The sequence below is a fragment of the Catharus ustulatus genome, chromosome 2, assembly GCF_009819885.2.
Source record: "Catharus ustulatus isolate bCatUst1 chromosome 2, bCatUst1.pri.v2, whole genome shotgun sequence".
Classification (NCBI taxonomy): Eukaryota; Metazoa; Chordata; class Aves; order Passeriformes; family Turdidae; genus Catharus; species Catharus ustulatus.
The window spans coordinates 123,808,258-123,823,285 of record NC_046222.1 but is presented as its reverse complement, the minus strand read 5'-3'; the positions used below and the strand labels follow the sequence as shown (position 1 = coordinate 123,823,285).

General features: G+C 48.3%; 1 protein-coding gene across 3 annotated transcripts in view; it reads right to left on the bottom strand.

Annotated features, from left to right (window-relative positions):
- SON (SON DNA and RNA binding protein) overlaps positions 1 to 15,028 on the bottom strand; it is a 36,426-nt gene that overhangs the window by 15,711 nt on the left and 5,687 nt on the right. For all 3 annotated transcript variants that reach the window (XM_033053170.2, XM_033053169.2, XM_033053171.2), the window contains exons 3-6: positions 4,916 to 14,179; positions 3,446 to 3,606; positions 1,977 to 2,117; positions 629 to 820 (exon numbers count right to left, since the gene is read on the bottom strand). In XM_033053170.2, coding sequence (XP_032909061.1) covers positions 629 to 820; positions 1,977 to 2,117; positions 3,446 to 3,606; positions 4,916 to 14,179 — 9,758 coding nt within the window. The remainder of the gene's footprint in view (positions 1 to 628; positions 821 to 1,976; positions 2,118 to 3,445; positions 3,607 to 4,915; positions 14,180 to 15,028) is intronic.

Genomic DNA, 15,028 nt, shown 5'->3' with positions numbered 1-15,028 from the left:
ACAAGGCTTCAGGTGCAAAATCAACTTTAAAATATTAACATCTGTCATAAATATTTAATTTACTTAATTACAACAACCCCCAGAAATGTTCTTTGGAAGAAATTTCAAGGGGAAAAACACCTGCTTTGCTTTTTTTAGTTTATTATCCATACAATTAGATTCTCCTTTAGAAGGCCACATGCAAGACAGCCATGGGAGAGAACATGACTGGAAATTAAAAAAAATCAATACAGCCAGAAGAAATAATTTACAATTTTTAGTGGATTACATTCCAGTGTGATGTTCTTGTTCTAAGACTGGTGGGACAACTTTAATTAGTGCTACAAACATTACTGTGCAAATCTCGAGGTATTATTAATTAACCTCTGCAGGAAACTGAACAAGGAAGGTTTTATCTTCCAGCTACAGTTGGAATTCTGTTGAGACAAGAAGTCCCAGAAGCAGGATGGGCACAGCCCCACGTGCAAATCCCCATTTGCAGAGCTCAGCTCCTCAGCTTAGTGCAGTGCTAGGCACTACCTTTGGAAGTGCCTTTTTTCTTTTTTTTCCCAGACTGCAATTTGGTACCAGACTGCCCAGGTGATGCTTTGGGTTTTTTTATATGATATGCTCTCCTTGCCTTCCTTACCTCAATGGCTGGCTTGGGGAAAACATCGTCCTTGCCGTCGTCTTTGCCGTTTTTGTCCACGGGAACCCACTCTCCATAGACACTGTCTGCCTCCTTCTTCCTATGCTGAGACCCAGAGGACACAGGGAATTCCTTGGACAGGCTGACCTGGTTTTTGGGTTGGGGTGGTGGTGCTGGTTTTATGCTGGGAGTCTGAAAGAAATGAAATGAGAAGTTAAGACTTGGAAACAGCCAAGAGTCATGAGGTGGTTTTGTTGCAAACACCTGGGATTTGGATTTTACAGAACAATCACTCTCACTATAAAGTAATTAACTTTTATAATTAATCATTTTGGCACACAAATGACCCACAGACTTTCAGAGAAGATGAAAAACCCCTTAAAACAACTTCAGCAACCCCAAATCCCCAATCCTCCTCTCCCAGCTGACCCCACTCACACTGAGAACAAACTCCACCTGCTACACAGATATTTTATATGGAAAGCTCCAAGGTAAAAATCCTGGGTAGCAAAACATTGCCTGTGATCAAAAGCTCCCCATGAGTGGAGAGCAAGCAGCTCTGAGCATTTGGGTTTCTAATTCTGGGCTATTTTTAGCAGCAGCCAGTGTCTATGGCCTTGTTTTGCTTGGTGTTGTCAGTGCATTAAAAACCTGCAGAAATCCCTGCCAGGATCCCTTCCAAGAGGCAAACACAGCTGGCAGCACTGGGTAACATTGGATAAACTCCTAGGAACATGGGTGGGAATGGTTTTGGGAGAGAAAGGACAACACTAAAAGGGTCAGAAACAAGAGGCAGAGCAGCCCATAACCACCACAGAACATTGCTCCTCAGAGCCTGCAACAATTCCAAGGTTTCTTGAGTTTCCTTGCAGCCATTTCCCAATATAATACAAAATCTAAATCCATTTCTACCTTACATAAATGTGCACTGCTCCTTATTTTGTGTACACCACAAGCTATGCATATTTATACACAAAACCAGGGAATTTGTTTCTGTTTTTGCTGAGCATGTTAAAACTTTTTTAGTGCTTTATACACTGCAAAATCAGAACAGAATTTCATGGGCATAACTCCCCATCCCAAATAAAACTGAAAAAACCCCAACAAAATTTAAACAAATTCTAATCCATGCTTCCAGGCATTTGATTTCCAGATGCATTTAAAGAAACACAATTCTACTGAGATTATCAATTTAATCTTGATGGAATTGGGAGTGCTTCTTTAAATAGATTAAAAAATACTCCCAGTTTCACCAAGATTACCAACCCTTGATAAATTTCTGTAGAATTACTTGCATTATTGAAAAAGAACCAGGATTTAAAGCTCTGAAAATACAAGTAGCACTCACACTTAAATTGAAGAAGATAGGTTTGGGTTCACTCAGCTTGAAAGGATGGTTATAGAAAGGACGTTCCTCCTCCTCTTCATCAGAAACATGAGGCTTGTTCACTATCACATCATCAGTGCTCTGAGCAATCTTCTTGCATTTCTGAAAAATAAAACAGAGGCAAATCTCAGCTCTGAGCAAACCTCAACTTCACCTCAAACTCACAAAGAACATTTCTATCAAAAAATTGTTTTTTCTTTACTAAACCAGGAGGTGGAAAATATTTTAGCAACAGCATCAATAGATGCATTTTGGATATTCCACACAAATGATCCAACCCATGCATTCCTTGGTTACTGGCTCAGCTCTCTGGTAGTGCAGGGACCTTGTCAGGAGTGATTCTTCTCAGATTCTTCTGGAATACTGGGGAGCAATTCACCCCCATGTGATGGGTAACAATTAAAACACAGAGGTGTTATGGGGATATCACATAAAAACTGGGAGGAGCCTCCATGGGGGGAAAAGAAAAAAGGAAGAAAAGGACCAAAGACAAAAAGACTTTCTTGAGAGGTCAGAATTTTATGGTTAAAATGTCCTTCCTGAGTTCTTATCACCTGCAACTGCTTCTGTGGAAAGTTTTGAGTTAAAAGAAGAGAAATAACATTGAACAGATCTCCAAAGTTGGAAAGGGAAGGGGGGCTGCAGATTTGGGGTTGCAGATCAGCACAAGCCATGCTGGATCTCGGTCAGGGTATGTGAAAAACACCCAGGATGGCACCACAGGGCACCTGCACCAACTTGTGCTCCCCAGCCCAGGCACAGCTGCAATTATCTCTCAGCCCCTGGACACCGTTTCATCTCAGATTATTTCTGTAAACACAATTTTGGAACTGTCACACTCATGATTCCAGATTTTCTCCATTCTGAGGGAAGTCCAAGGCCAGGCTGGATGGGGCTTGGAGCAACCTGGGACAGAGGAAGGTGCTCCTGCTCATGGTAGGGGATGGGACAAGCTGAGCTTTGAAGCTCCTTCCAACTCAAACCATAACTAACACCACCAGAACAAAAAAAATCAGGAGTGAAAGCTTTGGATTTCACTGCCAGGACTGCAGGGACAACTACCCATCTGTACAAAATTGGAACATAATCAAAACTGAAAATAAGACAAAGTAAAATAATTTGATTTCATGCTCTTCCATGGAATTAAAAATACCAGTTTAAGTGTGGATGGAGAATAAGGGCTCAAAAGGGTGCTTAGGGTGCCCAGGGAGGTTTGCAGTGCCCATCCCTGCAGGTGGCACCTGGAGGTGGCACTCAGGGTGACAAGGTGGCCATGGGGACAGCTGGGACTGCCTGGGCTGGGAGGGCTTTTCCAGCCTCAGGGATTTGGGATTGTGACCACAGAGCAGCTCCCAGCTGACAGCAGCACACAGTGACAACCTCCCACAATCACCAAGCCCAGGGTGGCCATTGCTGCTGTTCTCCCTCACCTCAGTGAGCTCCTTCAGGGTGTCCCTGGAGGATTTCTGGTTGGCTTTGTCATCCTTCTTCTGGGACAGCAGAGGCATCAGGCTGGGGGGTAAGGGCACGCCAGACTTCGCACACATGGCGGCTGCGTTGGCTTTGGCGATTTCAAGTAGCTGGGCCTTGTCTAAAAACATTTGGTTATTTTAAAGAGAAATTATTATTGTTATAGATTCTTGTTTTAATAATAAAGAAACGTTTCTGGCTAACTAAAGATTCTACCTGCACTGTGCATTTTTTGTGTTCTGTGAAAATAACTGAAGTTGCACTGAGCTGCTCTGGATTTGAGGCTGGGCTGTGCAGAAGGCAAGGGGAGCTGGGAATGGAACCCAAAGCACAGCACTCCCAACCACAACACCCTCCAAGCTCTGATGTCTCTCACTGCACTGTTCATTCCTGTTTTGGCAACACTGAGTCCTTCCTACACAGTATAAACATCAAAGTTTCCTCATTATCTCTCTCTGAAAAACTCCCAAACCTCTGGAGGAAGTTTCAAACACAAGTACAAGCTCTGAGTAAAAGCTGCTCTTGTTTGAAATACAATTAGATGCAAAACTGTGAACAGAACAGTATTTTGCTTCAATAAGGAGAAAAAGGACAGCCCTAACATGAAAATAGGAAATGAAATTAAATTAAGCCTTGTCAAATAACTCCCTGGAAGGCTTCCATGGTAACTCTGAGGCAGGACTGGAGGGTTCAGAACCTCAAGTCCACCACTTTCCTCACACACTGTACAAGAGATGATGATCTCCCAGTTCAAACCTTCTTTCCCCTTATTAATTCACCACCCAAGGAAATAACACAGCCTCTTCCTCCAGTCAGAGGGAAAAGATGCAGCTCCTAAGATTTTATTTTATTTTCTGACCTGCTGGGTCTGGGAGTGCTTTCAGAAAAAATTCTCTCTTTCCTTTAAGTTCTTACCATGGGAAAGAGGCAAGGGAAAGTTCTGGGAACACCTGAAAACAGAGCTTGGGGACTCTCCAACTGGAACATGAATAACCTTTGTTCTCAGGAGTAGAAATTCTAAATTTTCTTACAAATGTAAGAATGTAAGATTTCTTTCTTATGTATTTTCTTACATTTCTTTACTATTACTGTGTAGAATGTTCCTGGATTCTACATGGTAATAGTAACAACATCACTATTAAAACTATAAAGTAGCAACACATTAGTTTTGTACAGAAGCTCTAGAATCAAGGTAAAACTGGCTCTAAAGAGGATTCAAATTCTCTAAAGAGGATTTCATTCAAATGCTCAGTGTTGATTCTGCCCCAACTAAAAGCTCCTGCTGGAAGTCACTGTCTAAAACTAATGCAGAGTGACTTCCAAGAAATCGTTTATGAACGCCCCAGAGCTAAAACCAGACTGTGCAAATCCACCCACTGCCCCCTCACCGCGGAACTACTGAAAATGCTGACAACAAAGCAGAGACTCACCCAGGTCTGTCAGACGTTTGGGGGATCTGCTGGAGAACTCTGAGGAGCGGGACCTGCGGCGGTCGGGGGATCGGCTGTAGCGCCGCCGGCCCGAGGAGCGCGAGCGCCGCAGCCGGATCGGGGACCTGCTGGAGCTCCGTCTCCTGCCCCGCGAGCGCGAGCGCCGCTGCCGCAGCGGGGTCCGGCTCCTGCTCCGCAAGCGCAGCGATATCCTGCGGTCCCTGGAGTCGGATCTCCTCCTCCTCCTGTCGGTGGACCTCGACCTGTTTCTCTGAGACCTCTTGCGCCTGTCTCTGGACAAGGAGCGCCGCCTTCGCGACGCCGACCTGGACCTGCTCCTCCTCCTGTGCCTGGAGCGCGACAGGGAGCTGGAGCGGGATCTGGACGCTCTCCTGCGCGTCGCCGACCTGGAGCGGTTCCGCCTGGAGCGCGAGTCTGTGTCGTACCTCTTGGATCTGCGCTGGGAGGACCTGGAGCGCCGGCTCCTGGACCTGCGCGAGGACTCCTTGTCCGCGGTTTTCTCCACGGACTTGGACTGGCTCCTCTGGCGAGCAGCGGACCTGGAGCGTCTCCGCCTGGACCTGCGCGAGGATTCCTTGTCTGCTGTTTTCTCCACGGATGTTGACTGGCTCCTCTGGCGAGCCGGGGACCTGGAGCGTCTCCGGCGGTACCTGCGCACGGACTCTTTGTCTGCTGTTTTTTCCACAGATGTGGATCGGCTCTTCTGGGGAGCAGGAGACTTTGAGTGCCTGCTGACAGATCTCTGCGGAGACTCTTTGTCAGATGTTTTCTCAACAGACTTGGATCTGGATTTTTCCCGTTCGGAAGACTCGGAACGTCTGCTTTCAGGGACAAAGGAAGAGTCCTGTTCCTCTGACTGCTCAGGGGGCACGGAATCCTGCTTCTCCTCATCTGCCAGAGAGGGCTCCGCATCCTCCCCCTCCTCTTCACCGCTGGAAGACTCCGACTCGTGCTCATCTGATGATGTGGACTCTCTCTGTTCAGCTGTCAAGGAGGGCTCTGCATCGTCTCCTTCCTCTTCAGCAGTGGTAGACCTCGACTCAGCCCCATCAGGGGATGCAGAACGTCTGTGCTCAGCTGCCAGAGGTTCCACATCCTCAGCTTCTTCCCCAGCAGTAGACCTGGACTCTTGCTCGTCTGATGAGGTGGAATCTCTTTGTTCAGCTGCCGAGGAGGGTTCCACATCCTCTGCATCTTCACCAGCAGTAGACCTTGACTCCTGCTCATCAGAAGATGTGGAGTGTCTACGCTCAGCAGTCAAAGAGAGCTCCTGCTCCTCTGCTTCCTCACCAACCGTTGACCTCGACTCACGTCCATCAGGAGACACAGAGCGACGCTCAGCTGTCAAATCCTCTGCTTCTTCATCAGCTGTAGACCTCGACTCACGGTCATCAGAGGATGTGGAGTGTCTACGTTCAGCTGTCAAGGAGGGCTCCTCTTCTACATCTTCCCCAGCAGCAGACCTCGATTCCCGGTCGTCAGAGGATATGGAGTCTCTTCTTTCAGCTGCCAAGGAGGTCTCTGCATCCTCTGCCTCTTCTCCAGCAGTTGACCTTGACTCATGCTCATCAGAGGACTCAGAGGACCGATGTTCTGTTGTCAAAGGCTGCTCCAGATCCTCTGCTTCCTCACCAATGCTGGACCTTGACTCGTGCTCATCAGGGGAAGTGGAACGCCTCTCCAGATCATCCATCTCCTCATCTGCAGTAGATTTCTGGTCATGGCCCTCAGGGGACACGGATCGTCTGTGTTCAGAGGTCACAGAGGACTCCAGACCCTCCTCCTCCATGGGAGACTTTGGCTCGTGCCCTTCCTGGTAGGAGGATGTGGAGTACCTACGCTCAGATCTCAAAGAGGGCTCCAGATCCCCCATTTCTTCACCAGGGCCTGACCTCACACTGCAGTTATCAGGAGACACCGAGCGCCCTTCAGGCATTAAAGAAGGCATTGCATGATCTGTTTTTTCAACAGGGATGGATTTCAAGTCACTGTCATCAGGGGACATGGAGGCTCTATCATTCAGTGCTGAAGGTTCGAGACCGTCTACTTTCCCAGCAGTGGTGAATCTTGACTCCTGCCCATCAGGGGATGCTCCATGTTCATGTTCAGGTGCTGGAGAATGGTCCCGCTCATCTGCTTTCTGCAGAGAGGTGAAACTCACCTCCTGGCTCTCGAAAAACAGATGGTCACGTTCAGCTGTCAAAGCAGAGTCCACACCCTCTGTTCTCTCAGCATGTGCCAATCTCGACTCGTACTCTTCAGGTGACAGAGCCTGTTCAGATGTCACAGAAGGTTCCTTGGCTGTTACTCTTTCAGCAGGGCTGGACTGCAGCTCCTGACATTCAGGAGTCATGGGACATTCACCTTCAGACAAGGACAACTCCTGCACCTCTGTTTTCCCAGCAACAGCAGGCTGCAACTCCTGGCTATCGGTGGATATTGAACTTTCACTTTCAGACGCTTCAGAATGTTCCTCCAATTCTTTTTCAACAGGACTGGATCTCAAATGACGCCTTTCAGGGGATGCATCGTACTCGTTTTCAGGCAGCAAAGAACACTCCTGCACCTCTGGTTTTTCAGGGTAAGCAGAGAGCAGCTCCTGCTCCCTGGGAGATGCAGCGTATTGGTTGTCTGGAACCAGCACTGGCTCCTGCACTGCTCTGCTTTCAGCTAGGCTGGACTGCAGTATTCGGCCTTGACGGAAGATGGAATATTCACTGCCAGGTGTCACAGAAGCCTCCTGCACCTCCTTCTCAGCAGGGCTGGCTGTCACCTCCTGGTCCTCAGTAGTCTCACCATATTCATTTTCAGGCAGCAGAGAACCTTCCTGCACTTCTGGTTTTCCAGCCAAGAAACAGGGCAATCTGTGATCATTAGAAGCCACAGCACTATCAGGAACCACAGCCTCCTCCTGCATCTCTGCCCTCTCAGGAGAGCTGGACCTCAACTCCTGGCTCACCCAGGACACAGCATGCTCATTTTCAGACACCAGAGGCTGCTGCACATGAGTCTTTTCAGCAGAGGGTGACTGCAGGTCCCGGCTGTCAATGGACTCTTCAGGCATCTGATAAAGCTTCCGCAGTTCTGCTTTTTCAGCAGGGGTTGATGTCAACTCTGGGCCATCAAGCCCTGTGGTGTACTCGTTCTCAGTCACTTGAGAAGGTTCCTCAGCTCTTTCCAAAGGGGTGGATGCCAACTCATGGCCATCAGAGGCAGCAGAACATCTGTTTTCCTGTATCAGAAAGGGCTCCTGCACCTGTATTTCTTCACAGTAGGCAGATCTCAGCTTGTAGCCATCGGGGGACGCCAGGTGTTTCAGTTCAGATGAGTTTAGCACCTCTGCTTTTTCTGCAGGGACAGGTCTCAGCTCGTGACTGTCGGGCAGCAACAGAATCCCACCTTCTGATGCCACAGCACCCACTGGGGGCTGGAGTTTTTCAGCTGTGCCCACTGATTCGCAGCCATCAGCAGACACGGAGAAGCCACTTTCCAGTGAGAGGGAAGGCTTCTGGATTTCCACTTTTTCAACTGCAGCAGATGCCAGTTTATAGCCTTCAGGCAAGATGGAACACCGGAGCTCAGATGCCACTGACAGCTCTGCACTCTCTGTTTGCTCAAAGGAATTGTACTTTGCTTTGTGGCCATCGTGGCATATGGGAATCCCACTTTTAGACAAAACCAAAGATCCTGCACCATCTATTTTTCCAGTTAGGTATCTCGATTCATGCATGTCTGAAGATCTGGAGCAGTCAACCTCGAGCACTTGTGGAAGTGTTGGACCGTCTAAACCTTTGTCAACAGTTCTGGACTCATGAACTTCAAAAGAAGACACAGAAATGATGTCAGCAGACACCTCAACAGAACCACACACAGATGTCAGGGAAACATCCGGAGCTTTGACTTTTTCAACAGATAAAAATCTTTGTTCATTTCCATGCGGTGACTTAAAGGACTCGCCTGCAGACAATGGATGCTCCTCTATTGGTGCAGCAAAGCTGGATCCTGATCCATGTCCATCAGGAGACATGAAGTGTCCATGGTCAGGAGCCAGAGAAGGCTCACAGCCATCAGGGATCACAGGGCGGATCATCTCAGGCGGCAGGAAAGGCCTCGGAGCTTCCACTGCTCCAGGGCTGTCAGCCAGCTGGGAAGACTCATGTTCAGGTGCCTGCAGAACCTGTGAAAGCTCTGTGTGCTCAGCAGGGGTGTGCTGTGATTCGTGGCCATCAGGCAAGTTGGAGAGCCCACCTTCAGACGGGAGAGAAGACGACTGAACTTGCATGTCTCTAAGTGCTGGAGGAAGCTCTGGACCTTCTACTTCTCTGAGAGGTGCACGTCTGGACTCATCTTCACGGGACGCAGAGAGATGGAATTCTGCTACTGAAGAAGTTTCTAGATCTCCCCTTTTTTCAACAGATGAGGATCTTGACTTAGATGTGGAGTATGGAAGATCAGGTAGCGGTGAAGACTCCAGAGCTGCTGCTTTTTCAGTTGATCCATTTTCAGATGTCATAGACAGCTCTGAATCCTGAGTTTTTTCCACAGATGTGGATCTCAGTTCCTGGTCATCTGGGGTTTTCGAGGTATCAAATTCAGATGTGGCAGAATGCTGCAGATCTGCTGGTTTTTCAACAGACGAGGAGCGTTCCTCAAGGCTCTCTGAAGTTTTGGAAAATCCACTTCCAAATGATGGTGGCAGCACTGGGCCATTTACTCCTTCATCAGACAAAGCTCCTGATGTGGGGCCATTAGAGGATTTACCTTCACTTCCAAAAGAAGATTGAGGAACATCTTTATCAAGACCTTTGGCTGACTCCTGAAGTTCAGAAGACTCCACATGCTTGCTGCTGGACTTTGATGATAACTTATCTTTCTTCTCTACAGATTTGGATCGTGACTTAACGCTGTCAGAGGACTTGGAACGTTTCCGTTTGGATTTTTTTGAAGACTCCTTGCGCTTTTTTTCGACAGACCTAGACCTAGACTTGTAACGTTCAGAAGATTTGGAGCGTCGGCGCTTGGATTTTCGCGAGGATTCCTTCTTTTTTTCCACTGATTTGGATCTAGACTTGTAACGGTCAGAGGACTTGGAGCGCTGACGTTTGGATTTCCGTGATGACTGCTTTCTTTTTTCTACCGACCTGGACCGAGACTTGTAGCGATCCGAGGACTTTGAGCGCTGGCGTTTGGATCTCCGCACAGATGCCTTCCGACCTCTTTTCTCCACAGATCTTGACCTGGATTTTGAACGATCAGAGGAACCGGACCGATGCCTGAACCTCCAGGAGTAGTCTTTGCCTCCTCCCTTTTCTGAAGACCTGGATCTAGATTTTGACCGGTCAGAGGACCTGGAATGTCTGCGGCGGGATCGCCAGGAGGACAACCGCTTTTCCACCGACCGTGACTTAGATCTGTAGCGGTCAGACGACCTGGAACGTCTGCGCCCGGATCTTCGGGAGGACAGCCGCTTTTCCGCCGACCTGGACTTGGATCTGTAGCGATCAGAAGACCTGGAACGTCTGCGCCCGGATCTTCGAGAGGAAAGTCGCTTCTCTGCTGACCTGGACTTGGATCTGTAGCGATCAGAAGATCTGGAACGTCTCCGCCCGGATCTTCGGGAGGACAGCCGCTTCTCCACGGACCGGGACTTAGACCTGTAGCGGTCGGAAGACCTGGAACGTCTGCGCCCGGATCTTCGGGAGGACAATCGCTTCTCCGCTGACCTGGATTTGGATCTGTAGCGGTCAGACGATCTGGAACGTCTCCGTCTGGACCTTCGGGAGGACAGCCGCTTCTCCACGGACCTGGATTTAGATCTGTAGTGGTCAGACGACCTGGAACGTCTGCGTCTGGACAATCTCTTTTCTGCTGATCTGGATTTAGACCTGTAGCGGTCCGATGACCTAGACCGCCTGCGCCTGGATCGCCGGGAAGACACTCTTCTCTCTCTCTTCTCCACAGATCGGGACCTGGATTTGGAATGCTTTTTCCTGGATACTGAATAGTTCCTGCTCCTAGAGCGTGCTCTTTTAGAGGTCAAGCGCCTGGAAGTAGAACGTGACCGTGACTTTTTCTTCCTCTTCCTAGACCTGGACTGAGACTTGGAACGGCTCCTTTTCTGTTTCTTTGAATCGTGTTTTTTCTCGCTGGTTCTGTGACTACTTTTTTCAACAACATTCTCAAGCCTCATGAGAGTCTCCTTCATTCGTGCTGCCACGTCAGGTTGCACATCAGATGTTTCTGAGTCTCTTTTCTCCGAGTCCTCTTCTGGAGTAGCTTCTTTGGCATCCTCAGCCTCTGGAGTGTCTTCCAACTGGCCTTCCTCTATAAGTTCTGGACCTGCTTCTGCATCAGTCTCAGGTACTGGAGCTGCCTCTGAATCTTTTGCCTCTGCCTCCAACCCTACAGCTGCTTCTGCATCTTTCAGCTCTACCTCAGCCTGAGGAGCTGTTTCCAAATCTTGTGTTTCTGCTACAGGAGTCCCTGCTGAAACTTCTTCCTCTGCTGCATGTGAAGAACTAAAAACTGTTTCTGCTACTGAAGGCTCAGATGTTTGAGTCTGCTCTGCATCCTCCTTATCAATCACCATATCCTCCACCTGTTGACTCTGTACTCCTTCTACATATTGTACCTCGGTTGTCACTTCATGTTCCAGTGCGCTTTCCAGGCCTTTCACATCCCCTGGCTCTGGAACTGTTTCAGAAGATTTTATTTCAGGAGCACCCAAGATTTCTGGAGCCTCTTCTGCATTATTCCATTCTGCAGCAGGTTTTGATTCTAGAACTACCTGAAGCTCTTGCTGCTTTTCGGCGTGCAAGTATTCTGGAACAGTTGCTGAAGCCTCACCCATGGGTACCTCAAGCCCTTCACCTGTTCCAGCACTCTCCAACCACCTCACTCCTCCAGCTTCTGAGGCTAGCTCCAGGTATTTTGCTTTCTCCATTTCTGAGGGTTCATTACTTTGTGTGCTGGTCCTCCTTTCTGTAATTTCATGTTCTACAGCAGATCCCTGAGTTTGCACATGTGTCATTTCTGTCAGTACTCCTGATGCCACACTGTTTTCTTCCACTCTGGGCAAAGACTCCAATACTGCTGCTGAATGACCTACTGTTTGTTCCTGAATAGATTTTGAACTGGTTTCTGAAGTTTGCACAGGTTCCAGGACTGCTCCTCTGTTCCATGTCTCTGCTTCTGGAGCGTGTTCCGAATCCTTTCTCTCCCTCAGCACCTCAGTTTGTGAAGTTCTCGTGTGTGCCACGACCTGGGACTGTGCAATGATGGAACTCTCTGTCTGGCTCCCATGGAGAGGTTCTGTCTCTGCTGTGGCTTGCCATGGCATCACCCCTGCTGATGCCTCAGCCTCTCTAACTGGTTCCACACTTTCACGTGTAACCACAGGTTCAGGAGTCCTTTCTAAGGCAGGAAGTCCTGGACTTGCAACAGTCCCACAATGCATAGCTTCTTCTGAAGCTTGCACACCTTCCACTTGAAAGGACATTGAAGCTGTTGTAAAAGTTTTTGTTTCCACCACAGCTGCTGGTCTCAGGACTCCTCCTGGACCTTGTGTGTTTTCCTTCTGCAAAGACAGGGCAGGTGCCAAACCTCTCACGTGTGACTCGCCCTCAGGTCTTGATTCTCTCAGCAATGAAGTACCTGCTGAATCTCTTGCTTGTGGACTTCTAAAACCCTCTGCCATCTGGACTTCTGGAGCAGTTTGGGGAACGAAGGTCTGCACAACCACTGTGGGTTCTGAAGTTGCTCTTAATCCTTTTGCCTCTGCAACCACATTCACACCTGTGAATCCTGCTGGAAGTGTAGATCCCTGGGTTCTGTCCACACTCCTTGTTTCTGTCAAGACTCCATGTTGTAGGAACATTCCTGATGCACCCAGTGCTGTTGTAGGACCTGTGGTACCTTCAGCACCTTTCCCTTGCAGACCTTCGTGAGCCACTCTGACATCTTTTGCTACAACACCCACAGGTTCCATGGTTGTTTCCAAAGCTTTCACATTTCCCATAGCTGGTTCCATATCCTTCATTTTTGTAACAGTTCCTAGTCCTGGAGGTGTTTTGGCACTTTTTATTTCCACGTGGCTCACAGGGGTGGCTGCAGACATTGTCAAAGGATGTTGCAAAGGTACATCTGCTTTCAGAACACTGGAAGCCTCTACAGGGCTGCCCTGTGTCATGCTCAAACTCCCAGATATAACTGAGGGCTGCAGGGATGGCTCCAAAGTTCTGCTCACACCCCCCAGTTCTGAAGATCTCACATTTCCCATGTGCAGAGATTTTTCAGTTGTTTCTGGAACTTTCACTTCTTGGCCAGCCACAGCCACATGAGCTACGGTCACAGCACCTGGATGTGCCCAACTGGCAGGTGCAGGAGTTGTTGTCACACCACATGCCAAGGACACAGATTCTGAAGCTGTTTCCAACCCCTGTGCTGCCCCCTGAGACACAGACTGATGAGATGCTTCTGAGTAAGTCAACACCTCCATGGTTTCAGGCTCGGGAGCTGCGTCCGAAGCTTTTACTTCCCCAGTGCCTTGAGATGTCAGAGTGACTTCTGTACCTCTTAGTGCTTCTGCTGAGTCTTTCTGAATCTCTGATTTACTGACAATTCCAGATGGGATGCTGGACCAAGTATAATTTCCAGCATCAACAACACTGGCATTAATAGCTACAGGATAAATATTTTCATGGGGCTGCTGAATTTGTTCTTCGCTAGTGCAAATTCTAGTTTGAGCTATACTAGCATTTTCTGGGATATTAGACTGAATGCCTTCTAAATTAAATGGAGGATTTGTTGCACACAAAGTCCCCTCCCCACTTGCAAGATTTTCTGCAGACTGCTGAGAATCAGTCACTGAATGAGAAACAAGTCCTAAAGCTTGATTATCAAGCCCCTCAGTTGGTTTTGAGCACAGTTCTGGCTGCACTTGGCCAGCCAGGTTTGCATCTGCAAACACTCCATGCTGTACATTCAGTTGGGAGCTGGGCTGCTCTGGCATCAAGTGAGGAGCTGGCTGCACGCCTGCAGGTTCTCCGGGACGTGCGCTCAACTTGGATTCCTTTGGTTGCTTTTTATGCTTTTTCTCTTTCTTCCTTTTCTTCTTCTTTTTCTTCTTCTTCTTACTTTTGTGTTTCTTGTTTTTCTTTGCTTTTTTCCTAGGAATTTCATCTTCACCAGTTGAGCTCCTTTTTGTAGACTGAGTACTATTTTTCACAGTATTTTTGTCTACATCTAGGAAAAAAATGACATTTAACTTGTAAACATAAGTCTGCATTCAAAAAATTCTTTCAGAGTAGTTGTGCAGTGCATGGACAGAGATATAAACTAAACTACCACACACAAACAGCACACACTTCCTTTCCAGCTCCTTTTCTTTCCTCTCAGTTACTTTAAGTAATAAATCAACACTCCTTTCAAAAAATTACCCAAACCTTGTTAGTCAGGACAGAGGTGCAGTGGGAACACAGCTCTTTCCAGGTAATATAGTCATGGAATGGTTTGGGTTGGAGAATATTAAAGCCCATCTTATTCTACCCTGTCATGGCAGGGACACCTCCCACTGTCCCAGGTGCTCCAGCCCCAGTGTCCAACCTGGAACTGAACATTCCAGGGATGCAGGGGCAGCCACAGCTGCTCTGGGCACCCTGTGCCAGGGCCTCACCACTCTCATAGAGAAAAATCTCCTAATACCTGACCTAACCTTGCCCTCTGGCAGTGAAAAGCCATTCCCTTGAAGAAGGGAAGAGAGGATGATTATGGGAATTACCACCCTGTCAGCCTCACCTCTGTGCTGGGAAGATCATGGAACAGATCCTCCTTGGATCTCTGCTAAGGCACATGGAGAACAGGGACGTGATTTGGGACAACCAGCAGAGCTTCAAAAAGGGAAAGTCCTGTCTGACCTTCTGTGGTGGACTGACTACATCAGTGAGTAAGGGAAGAGCTACAGATGGCATTATCTGGACTTGTGTAAAGTATCTGACATGGTGCCTCCACAACATCCTTCTCTCCAAACTCGAGTGAAGAATTTGACAGGGGCATTGTCAGGTGTATTAGCAGTTGTTTGGATGGTCACATCCA